Genomic DNA, 11674 nt, shown 5'->3' with positions numbered 1-11674 from the left:
CCTTGGTTTTTGAGAATGACAATTAAGTATTTCTTTTGTGCTGTTTTTGCTTAGTTGATATAAGAACTTCATGTTCATTTTTGTTGTTGTTGTTTGTCCTCCTATTTTTGCCTTAATACATGTCATTTTATACTGCCTTCAAGAATAATTCATCCCCTTTCATATAAAAAAATAAACCTGACCCCCCTCCCTATGATTTTTTCCTACTCCCTCCTTTTTACCAGTTTATCTAGTTGTTTGGTTGCTTTAGCATAGAGTATTTTACTTCCAGATTACTTAAAATAACTTGAAATAGCAGTAATTTTTACACTAATGGATGAAAGGAAAGCAAAACTTCTGGTTCATACTTAATGTATCAAAAAATATTATTTCCTATATCTATTGTGAAGGGAAAATGTTTGAAAAATATTTTGAATATCAAATTTGAATCTATTTACATGTAACAAAACCTGTTTTCCATCAAATCTGCTAAGGATCAAGTAAAGTTCAGTTTCTCAGTTTTTGCCTTTGTTATTAATTTGAATACAGAATCAAGGGGCTGCATTTCTTTCCTCTCTGATATCCCACAACCAATTGGCAACGGCTTCTCTTGTTGTATTTCCATCATCAGCTTGGGCATCTCCATTTCGAATCACATTGAGTTCATTGACCTGAAGTCTCCACCTGGGGTTACAGGGATCACTTCGGTGGATGCAAAGATTATGGAGAGCAATGCAGGTCATGATGATGAGGGAAATGTTGTCTAAATGACATTCTGTCTTTTTGTAGAGAATTCTCCACCGCCCCTTTAACATTCCATAAGCATGTTCAGAAACTACCCTTGCAGAGCAAAGTCTCCTGTTAAAATACCTTTGCTTAGGTACCCTTGTCCCATCTTTGTATGGTTTTAGAAGCCAGGAATGGTTGGGAAAGGCTGAATCACCCACAGTGGTAAACGGAATCTCCCCATGAGGGTCAAGATTCAAAGACCTGTTAGGAAGCACGTGACCAGATTCGATGTCAGAATAAATACCACAACTTCTTAAAAGCCTAGAGTCATGTGTGGATCCTGGGGCGCCCACTGCAGCCCACATAAAACGCTTGTTATAACCAATGAATCCCATGTTTGTAACTGAATACCTCTTCTTGTAACTGTAAAAGTTCTTAAGTTTAGTGCTTACGTAAACATGAAACCCATCCCACGCCCCAACACAAGGAAACTCCCAATTTCCCAGAAAATTTTCCAGTTCTTGACTCCACTCTTGTAGATTTCTTGGCAAACGAATCTGTCATACAAACATCCCACAATGGCCTTACAAACGTCTTGGAAAATGATGTGAGCAGTTGATTCTGCAACCCCAAAGAGATCTCCAACGGTCAAAAACGTGCACCCGTGTGCTAGTCTGTATAGACATAAAGCCAGCTGGGTAGCAGGCGGAGTAGGGTGAGGCTTCATGCGAGTGGGCTCCTTCACGATAAGGTCTTTGATTTCGCTTAGAATAAATTCAAAAGTGTCTCGAGACACCCTTAACCTTTTCTTGAAAGATTCTTCATCCCAGTTTTGATATCCGTCTGTCCACCAATTTCCGTTCCTCAACTCATCAGGACCACGCTCGTTTCTGTCGCTTTTTGTAATCACGATTGCTGACATAACAGCGGGCTGTGAAGCTTCAGTTTCGAACTCCATCTCCCTACGAAAACGTTTCTTTGCCATTTCTTCCTTTAACCTATATTGGTGACCTAAAAACTCTTGTTCTGCCTTTCTCTTACGGGAAAAAAATTGGAGAAGTTCAAGCGCGGCCGCCATCTTTAAATTTTACCGCCAAACAAGGCACACTAGTGCCCATTCTTTTTTTTTTTCGCCGCGCGGAATATCTCGTTCGTCTTTCGTAGTTCGTCTTGTTATTCGTCCCGTCTTTACACTAGACGCATACCACAAGAGACGCATTATCCGTCTGGACGGATAATGCGTCCTCTAGTATAAAAACGGCCAATTAATGAATCATCTCCTAACATTGCTATTTTAATAAGCATGATGTTCTGTAAATCAAAATTGTATGCTTTCTCAGACTTTCTCTATACATGTAACAATTGAGTAGAATATTTTATCACATTACTGTACGTTATCAATTAATTATTTCCTCATACTTTGTTGATTATGGAACGAGGATAGTTCAAGTTTTTATTTACACGTTTGTAGATAAACCAGACCCACCATCCATGGCATCATCAGCGGAAGATTTTCAAGCATGTTCACCAACAGTAAGATGAAAAGCTCCAGCTGATGATGGAGGGAGTCTTATCACAGGATACCTAAGGATTTTAGAGGGTGACACTGAGAGGGACAGTGTGATTATTACTGATCCTGGTACAACAAGTCACACTTTTGGGAGTCTGGAGAGAGATACCAATTACGCAGTGAAAATGTTTGCAAGGAATGCTGTGTTTGAATATATCAAGCTAATATATACTTTTTTTTCAGAAAGATATGGAGATAAAATATATTAATTTAGGCTATTCTGTTGCAAGTGACTCTGTTTAAAATCCTGCAAAATACATAGATGTAAGGGAAACAAGAATTAAGTGATATTCGTACTCAAACTGCAGGCCAAGTTGATGATTACGCAACACTTCATCTATCAACTCGCTCCTGGGAAATGTCAAAGGATCATGTGAAAATATGGAAAATCATTGGTAAAAGGTGCTTTCGGCCAGGTTACAAAGGTTTATCAGCTGCCTGCCTTTAAGTGCTCTGATGGGAATCATATACACGCTTACCAGTGATATTAAAAGGACATTTATTCATTCAGTCACTCATTCATCAATTTTTTCTGGTAGTCAGTCAGTCAGTTTGTCAATAAGTCCGCGCGAGAGGCATGTGCTGTAGGTATTGACGTTTGGATCATATCTGAAATAGAGTATTGAAAACTACATAAAAACCCACCTTTTTTCAGGCTAGTTACGACATTTTAGCTGTTGAAATTGTGTAGTGGTTTTATTTCTTATTCTATTCAATTTTCAAATTTTTTTTCCAAAAAAAAAAACAAAGTGAGTGAATTACACACCCGTCTGTCAAAATCAAAATTAATGGAAGATTTAATTTGCAAATTTAATGGAATTCTACAACAGGAAGCTTTAGACCTCCCCCCGCTCCACTCTTGGTCTCACCATAAGTGCTACACCCCTTCATCCCTCCACTTAACATTCCCTCTCGTAATCAGAGTTAATCTGAGGCGCCCCTCTGACTTTAGACTCACCTTTGCCAACATCGTAACTGTTATACATGAAAAAATTTAGTTGTTATTTCCAGTTCGTGTTCGTGTAGTAGTTTCTCGGCTGATTTTAAATCGGGCACAAATAAAAGTCTCAGGGATATTTTTAGATGACATGGTTCGAGGAGCCACGAAGAAGCTGATATCAAGATAGAGGAAATCTTAAGGAAAATTATTCTCTAAAAAATGCATTCAATTTGATTTTCCCGCACTTCGTATTATGTACTATCTGAGTTTACGCGTCTAGATTGCGTAAATATTTCGCTTCTAATTCGCTTAACTTCAGTTTCCAGCCTCAGGAATACCGGTACTCTTGTGCATCCCTATTGGGGATAGATCAGCGGAACAATACCTTTATAATATTTAGTAGCCCTTGGGAAAGAATCCACCGTTGATAAACAAGAAACAGGAGTTGAAAACTGCCTGTTACAATTTACTTTTTATTTGCGTGACTTGCATTTAGCTTCATAAGCGCATGATCGATAACGGTGCCATCGAGTTATGCTCATTCGACACACTACGCATTATTCACTCTGAATGGAACGTCTCTCCGAAAGGGAAGCTTCTACAATTTAAGCACATGTGCCGAGTGTTTAGCATAAATCGAGTTTTCTTCCATCAATTGCCCCATCCGCCATGTTGTTTAGGCAATTTTGCCGACTACGCCGACAATTTCACGAGTATGATCGTGACACTCAGTCCCAGTCTCAAATCGAAAAAGGGCCTTCTCGTTTATCCCTTTAAGTAACTTCCGTAGGAGTAAAAGGCAAAAACTTCCTCTTTGAAGCTTCAGCAAAGGTCTGATAAGATGGTGTCTTTCCGTGATTATGAAATTTACCTACTCATTCTTCTGCTGGTAAAGTTTCACGGGTCAGGTAAGTGTGAAATTAATTCTCCCATCTCCAAACTTCTCGGCTTATTACATCGAGCACAGAAATAAAAGTCTCAGAGATGTTTTAAGATAACATGGTGCGAAGATTCACGAAGAAGCTGATATCAAGATAGAGGAAATCTTGAGGATGATTATTCTCTAAAAAATGCATTCAATTTGATTCTCCCGCACTTCGTGTTATGTACTGTCTGAATTTACGCGTCTGGATTGCGTAATTATTTCGCTTCTAATTCGCTTAACTTCAGTTTCCAGCCTCAGGAATACCGGTACTCTTGTGCATCCCTGTTGGGGATAGATCAGCGGAACAACACTTTTATAATATTTAGTAGCCCTTGGGAAAGAATCCACCGTTGATAAACAAGAAAGAGGAGTTGAAAACTGCCTGTTATCGTTTACTTTTTATTTGCGTGACTTGCATTTAGCTTCATAAGCGCGTGATTAATATCGGTGCCATCGAGTCATACTCATTCGACACATTACGCATTATTCACTCTGAATGGAATGTCTCTCCGAAAGGGAAGCTTCTACAATCTAAGCACATGTGCCGAGTGTTTAGCATAAATCGAGTTTTCTTCCATCAATTGCCCCATCCGCCATGTTATTTAGGTAATTTTGCCGACTACACCGACAATTTCACGAGGATGATCGTGACACTCAGTCCCAGTCTCAAAACGAAAAGGGCCTTCTCGTTTATCCCTTTAAGTAACTTCCGTAGGAGGAAAAGGCAAAAACTTCCTCTTTGAAGCTTCAGCAAAGGTCTGATAAGATGGTGTCTTTCCGTGATTATGAAATTTACCTACTCATTCTTCTGCTGGTAAAGTTTCACGGGTCAGGTAAGTGTGAAATTAATTCTCCCATCTCCAAACTTCTCGGCTTATTACATCGAGCACAGAAATAAAAGTCTCGGAGATGTTTTAAGATAACATGGTGTGAAGATTCACGAAGAAGCTGATATCAAGATAGAGGAATTCTTGAGGATGATTATTCTCTAAAAAATGCATTTAATTTGATTCTCCCGCACTTCGTGTTATGTACTGTCTGAGTTTACGCGTCTGGATTGCGTAATTATTTCGCTTCTAATTCGCTTAACTTCAGTTTCCAGCCTCAGGAATACCGGTACTCTTGTGCATCCCTATTGGGGATAGATCAGCGGAACAATACCTTTATAATATTTAGTAGCCCTTGGGAAAGAATCCACCGTTGATAAACAAGAAAGAGGAGTTGAAAACTGCCTGTTACAATTTACTTTTTATTTGCGTGACTTGCATTTAGCTTCATAAGCGTGTGATCGATATCGGTGCCATCGAGTCATGCTCATTCGACACATTACGTATTATTCACTCTAAATGGAACGTCTCTCCAAAAGGGAAGCTTCTACAATTTAAGCACATGTGCCGAGTGTTTAGCATAAATCGAGTTTTCTCCCATCAATTGCCCCATCCGCCATGTTATTTAGGCAATTTTGCCGACTACGCCGACAATTTCACGAGGATGATCGTGACACTCAGTCCCAGTCTCAAAACGAAAAGGGCCTTCTCGTTTATCCCTTTAAGTAACTTCCGTAGGAGGAAAAGGCAAAAACTTCCTCTTTGAAGCTTCAGCAAAGGTCTGATAAGATGGTGTCTTACCGTGATTATGAAATTTACCTACTCTTTCTCCTGCTGGTAAAGTTTCACGGGTCAGGTAAGTGTGAAATTAATTCTCCCATCTCCAAACTTCTCGGCTTATTACATCGAGCACAGAAATAAAAGTCCCAGAGATGTTTTTAGATAAAATGGTGCGAAGATTCACGGAGAAGCTGATATCAAGACAGAGGGAATCTTGAGGAAAATTATTCTCTAAAAAATGCATTCAATTTGATTTTCCCGCACTTCGTGTTATGTACTGTCTGAGTTTACGCGTCTGGATTGCGTAATTATTTGGCTTCTAATTCGCTTAACTTCAGTTTCCAGCCTCAGGAATACCGGTACTCTTGTGCTTCCCTATTGGGGATAGATCAGCGGAACAATACTTTTATAATATTTAGTAGCCCTTGGGAAAGAATCCACCTTTGATAAACTAGAAAGAGGAGTTGAAAACCTGCCTGTTACAGTTTACTTTTTATTTGCGTGACTTGCATTTAGCTTCATAAGCGCGTGATCGATATCGGTGCCATCGAGTCATGCTCATTCGACACATTACGCATTATTCACTCTGAATGGAACCTCTCTCCGAAAGGGAAGCTTCTACGATTTAAGCACGTGTCCCGAGTGTTTAGCATAAATCGAGTTTTCTCCCATCAATTACCCCATCCGCCATGTTGCTTGGGCAATTTTGCCGACTACGGCCGACAATTTCACGAGGGTGATCGTGACACCCAGTCCCAGTCTCAAAACGAAAAAGGGCCTTCTCGTTTATCCCTTTAAGTAACTTCCGTAGGAGCAATAGGCCAAAACTTCCTCTTTGAAGCATCAGCAAAGGTCTGATAAGATGGCGTCTTACCGTGATTATAAAATTTACCTACTCTTTCTCCTGCTGGTAAAGTTTCACGGGTCAGGTAAGTGTGAAATTAATTCTCTCGTGCAAACAATTTTACAATGTATTTTACCATGGGCCATTTTAAGCTTAGACACCAAAAACGCCAACCCTTAATTTCTGAACGTGATGTTCGTCCAAATGATTTCCGAACTCCAAGGTGTATTTCAAAAATTAGATATGATTTGGAGTTTCAATCCCGTGATAAATGAAGTCTGAATAACTATGATGCGACAGAAATCAAGAGCAAAGGATTTTTATGCTTCAAGTGTCACAATACCATACAGTACCGCTCGCTGATATGTTAACTGTCATACGCTCAGACGCAGGGTAGTCAGACGCGTACGTACGATTTTTTGCGCGCACTTTCGAAAAAAAATGTGCGACCTATGTGCCTTTGTCAGTCAGTGTTATGAGTTTCCCTTGTATTTCATTGTTGTGTAAAACAAAGAACTTTCAGGTTTGAAAACGCGACGAGTCGACAGCGGATAATTTACATAATGAAAAAAGCTACCTGTTACACTTACGCGTGCTGCGTCGCTTCGCGAAATTTATTGAATAACGAGCAGTAACAGCAGATTTGCTTGATTTGAATTGTTGAGGAATCAGGTTGGAAGGAAAATATCACTTACACAAGGCATCGAAACACGTTTATTAGTAAGTGAGTAACGAAACGAATACTCACTAATATCCTTCACAATTTGTTCATTGCAATCAGCCCTCTCTTAGATGATTACGGGGCGGAATGTAAACAATTTGGTGTTTGCCTCGCAGGTAATGATTTCTTCGAAATTTCTTACTTACCTCGATCACCTTCGATGAGGATCAGAAGAAAAAAAACCATTTAATGATGTTTTACTTTAATCATTGCAATCGGCGCTCGCTTCAGTATTTACGCACCGGCATGTAAATAGTTTCATTTCGGGTAAAATTTCCGCACAGCCCCATCTTACATTATGCATTCAGTTCTTGGATAGAGAAAACAATGACAAAAACAATACATTGCTGTTGGGAAAACAGATAGTATGGGGCTGTGTGGAAATTTTACCTCATTTCGTATAGCACCTGATGATTTGTTTGATTGCGGAGAGCATCATATTACAACGATGAAAGGTCAAGTTGTAACAAATCGCGGTGTCAAAGTTCTGGGACTCTGTGACTGCTGCTAAGTACTGCAAATGCATTAATTAGCCACCTCGAAAAGGTTCTTCCTCCTTTAGTCCAAAGCGAAAGAAGGGCAATTAGGTGAACATTGATCGATGATTTGGCAAATATAAAAACAGGAGGCAAATCCAGTTTCCCATAAAAATTTGCATACGAGTCCGAACAAGACGTAGTCCTGACAGGTAACATACTGAAACACAACACCATTCAAATAAGCAAGTAGAACTTACTTGTTTTTGTGTTAATGGCGAGATGAATGAACCAGTTTTTGAGAACAGCATGTTCACTGATGACTAAAGCTATGATACAAGCATTCACGCGTGGGTTTGCATTCAGAGAGCGACAACTGATACCAACGGGCGCCTTAAGGCTGATGGTAAAATTTCTGCCCAGCCCCATACTATTGAAAAACAAAACTGTTTTCCAAACGGCAACGTATTGTTTTTGTCATTGTTTTCTCTATCCAAAAACTGAATATATTTTGTAGGATGTATCGTTAAGAAAGTACCTGACGACTAACGAGAGAGAATTGTTTGTTTTTTTTTTTTTTGTCATCAGTAAGTACAGCAGGTAGGAAGTTTAGTCCCACACTTTTGATCACTTTCGACAAAATAAAGGACCTTGAGTTCTGCCGATTCTCTGTTTCTCGATAGTTTCAGACAACAGCAACGGTTGAGCATGGTGCGCAAAAGCAGAAGTGCTTAAAAAAACGTGTTTTTTTTAAACTACTTTTTCGCGAACAGATGATATCCAGCTTAATGTCAAACAGATGAATATCCAGCTTAATGTTAAAGGGAAACCCTGGGAATATTTGTTAGATCGACTAATGCTTGGGTGAAAATGCAAATAGTTGGAAAACAAAGGCGATTTTGTTGTCCATTGGCCGTGTCTACAAATGTCTAAATGCAAAAGAAAGGTTTGAGTAAATGACAAAAAAAAAACAAACCTCTATTTTCATTTCTCTGGTGAAAGAATAAAATTACAGACGTTGGCGTTGTCAGTGCAATGAAAATCCCCAGAAACTACACTGGAATTAAGAATAGACAGTTTCTTATCTAACTTGCGATCAAGCGTTCTTGATGGTAGCGTGAAAGTCTGCGGACGGGGGAAGGGCTAAAAAACAGCGCCTGTCTGTTACCAGAAAGAGATTTTGACTGAGTAACGTAGATGAGCCATCACTCATGCCTATTAATTTACTTAATTTATTTATTAATTCATTTTAAGCTGATCCTGGATCCTTGGTCTAGTGATCCTTGATCCTTGATCCGGTGATCCAGTGATCGTTAAATCCAGTTTCTCCAGGAAGCTCGAGCGTCACGCAATCGCTTTTCCCGCGATCATTTTTTAACTCGTGAATTGCGCGCATGCGCAAGAGCGAGTTGTAGATATGATATGGAGAGTGGCACTCGCTCTCACGCTCGCAAACAAAAACAAAATAAACAAACGAAATGGCGACTTTTGTTGCTAAGAATAGTGGTCAGGTGAAAAAGAAGCCAATGATAATCTTAAAAGAGTTTTTTTTTTCGTTTTAGTTTCCACAAGCGGCGCCAGCGACTGGCGGGCATGCAAGGATTCACACTGAAATAACAGAAAAACCTTCGTTTTTCACAAAATTGTAATTTACAATCCTTGAACCTGAAAACAATCCGAAGATTCGTTGAAAATATCACTTACTCCGAAGCGCTCGGAGTTTACAGATGTTCAAAAGCTTTTTTCTGTTATGGCGTGAGATTGAGGACAAAGTCGATCATTACGTTTCGTATTGTGTTTTTTTCCTGTGTGAAGCAACAAAAGATGCCGGCGACTGACGAAATTACAAGTTAACACGAGACAAATAACACCTAAACAAACAATTTTAGCTACCGATTTTCAGTGAATTCTTAGGGAACAATTTTCTTCTAAGTTTCAAGACAATTTGAAGATTCAAAATAAATATTACGTACTAAAATACGAAAGTTATCCACCACAAAATTGATAAATAGGCCTGAAATGAAATTTTATCTTATTATTGATTATACGTTGCCAAGCACGTGACTAAAATCTACCCAGGTGGAGATCCAAAATGACGGTGGCAGTCTTGGCTTATTTATATCACTCAAAACTCGTTCTCGTTTGTCCCATTTAATAAAGAGGGAATCGTTAATGTTCTCACTAAGACAGTATTGCCTTGATTTTCTAATATTCTATAAAATTCTATTTCTATACAATAATAGAGAGTAAATTTCACTTTTCACCCACATTTACTTCCAGCCTTTTCTTTTGAACCAGAAACAAAAATGATATACGTTTAAAACACATGACATCATCCACCCTTGTCAAATGTAATAGCATGATTATTTCAATTGCAATGCCTTCTTATCCCAACTTTACTTTGTTTATTTGCTACATTAGCGAACACTGAACTACTGCTCGTACCCTAGATATGACAATCAACCTCAAAATTCCCTAAACCAGATAACATTAAACATAATCCAAAAAATCATGTGTCAATTCACGTGTTTGCTCACAGAGCACTTTGATCACGATTATTTACGCTATTGTGAATATCCCTTGTCGTTTCTTGATTACAATCGTTCTTAAGAGCTAATGTCAACATGCATCAGACAAACTGCGGCAAGTCACCCAAGGTTTGATTTCACTCCTCCTTTCATAGTTTGTAGTACACTATGTCCCAATAATTGTGGTGTAGCTTTTTTGTAAAAATATATTTTTAGTTTTCGAGAAATTATTTTTTTCGTTCGACTGCTCAAATATGCAAATTTTCACCGTGAATATTACCCGAGTTGTGAGATCTCGTGTCACGAATTTACTTGACCGATCGAAAATGGGTGAGGATGCTTGTCGTACCTTTCAGGGGTCAAAATCAGTGATCTGGTACCTTTTACGGTGTCTCAAAATTTAGTGGACTACCAGAGACCTAGCTGGTACCTTTAAGAGTGTTTTTCTCTCAATAAAAAACCTGAAATAAGCACTACTAGGACGACTTTAATGATCTGACTTGAGCCTCTGGAGCACATCGATGAAGGAGATTTTATTTTTGGGATTTTTCAATTTTTGTGTTTAAATTGGTACTTTTTATGGGTAGACATCAGTTGTTGCCACTCCCACGCGCACAAGACTCAGGTACCTTTTATAATTTTATAGGGGTCGTTTTCCAAAATCCCGGCGCGCATCCTCGCCCTCTTATGTATAGGGGTTCCCCGGGGGAGTGCTGATACGTGCAGCACACTTGAAATTTAGCAAGGACAAATTAGTAGGAGAGAAAACGAATTTTGGGCGACTTGCCGCAATATTTCAAACTTGTTCGATGGATGCTGACATCCTCTCTTTTAATTATATTAAAATATAAGCCTTCAAGCCTTCATACAGTATTCTCACTTTGCGCGCGAGTTGGTTGGTGTGATATCTGGACAGATTTTACCAACTCAGTAGATGTAGATTTAAATGAGATGCCACTATCGTATATTTAACACGCGCAATATTCGAGAAACAATTGACAGCTTTGCACGTGGTCCATACGTTTCATCTTTTTGACTGATATGTGTTCGTTTTGTTGACAAAAATGCGAACCGAGACCAAAACTGTTCCTTCGACTTGATATATCTTCAACTTTCAGGGGTGTACATACCAATTTTCACATATGTGCCTTATATTGTTATTGGCTTGCATAAGGAACCGGCCCTATAAACACACGCACACCAACAAAAAGGACACTGTCTGCCTAATGACCTCTGCCCATCTCTCCAATTTCCATCACGACGAATGCATAAGTTTTCTTATCACACAACTGCCCAAAAATAAAAGAAAATTTATTCCAAAAATATTGAAAGTTCACATAAACCGAATTCAACTG

The 11674-nt window shown here is 39.0% G+C and overlaps 1 protein-coding gene across 1 annotated transcript; it reads right to left on the bottom strand.

The window, feature by feature from the left end:
* Positions 1–530: 530 nt before the first annotated feature.
* Positions 531–1103, bottom strand: LOC131790258 (uncharacterized). Its single transcript, XM_059107445.2, has one exon. It carries the CDS (start codon positions 1101–1103, stop codon positions 531–533), a length of 573 nt encoding a protein of 190 aa, XP_058963428.2.
* Positions 1104–11674: the final 10571 nt, after the last annotated feature.

This window comes from Pocillopora verrucosa, chromosome 6 (genome assembly GCF_036669915.1).
Source record: "Pocillopora verrucosa isolate sample1 chromosome 6, ASM3666991v2, whole genome shotgun sequence".
Lineage (NCBI taxonomy): Eukaryota > Metazoa > Cnidaria > Anthozoa > Scleractinia > Pocilloporidae > Pocillopora > Pocillopora verrucosa.
The sequence above is the reverse complement of the archived record's forward strand: the minus strand, read 5'-3'. Positions and strand labels throughout refer to the sequence as shown.

Excerpts from the sequence above, each read along its gene's own strand:
- LOC131790258 (XM_059107445.2), bottom strand. The coding sequence starts at position 1,103 with ATGGGATTCATTGGTTATAACAAGCGTTTTATGTGGGCTGCAGTGGGC.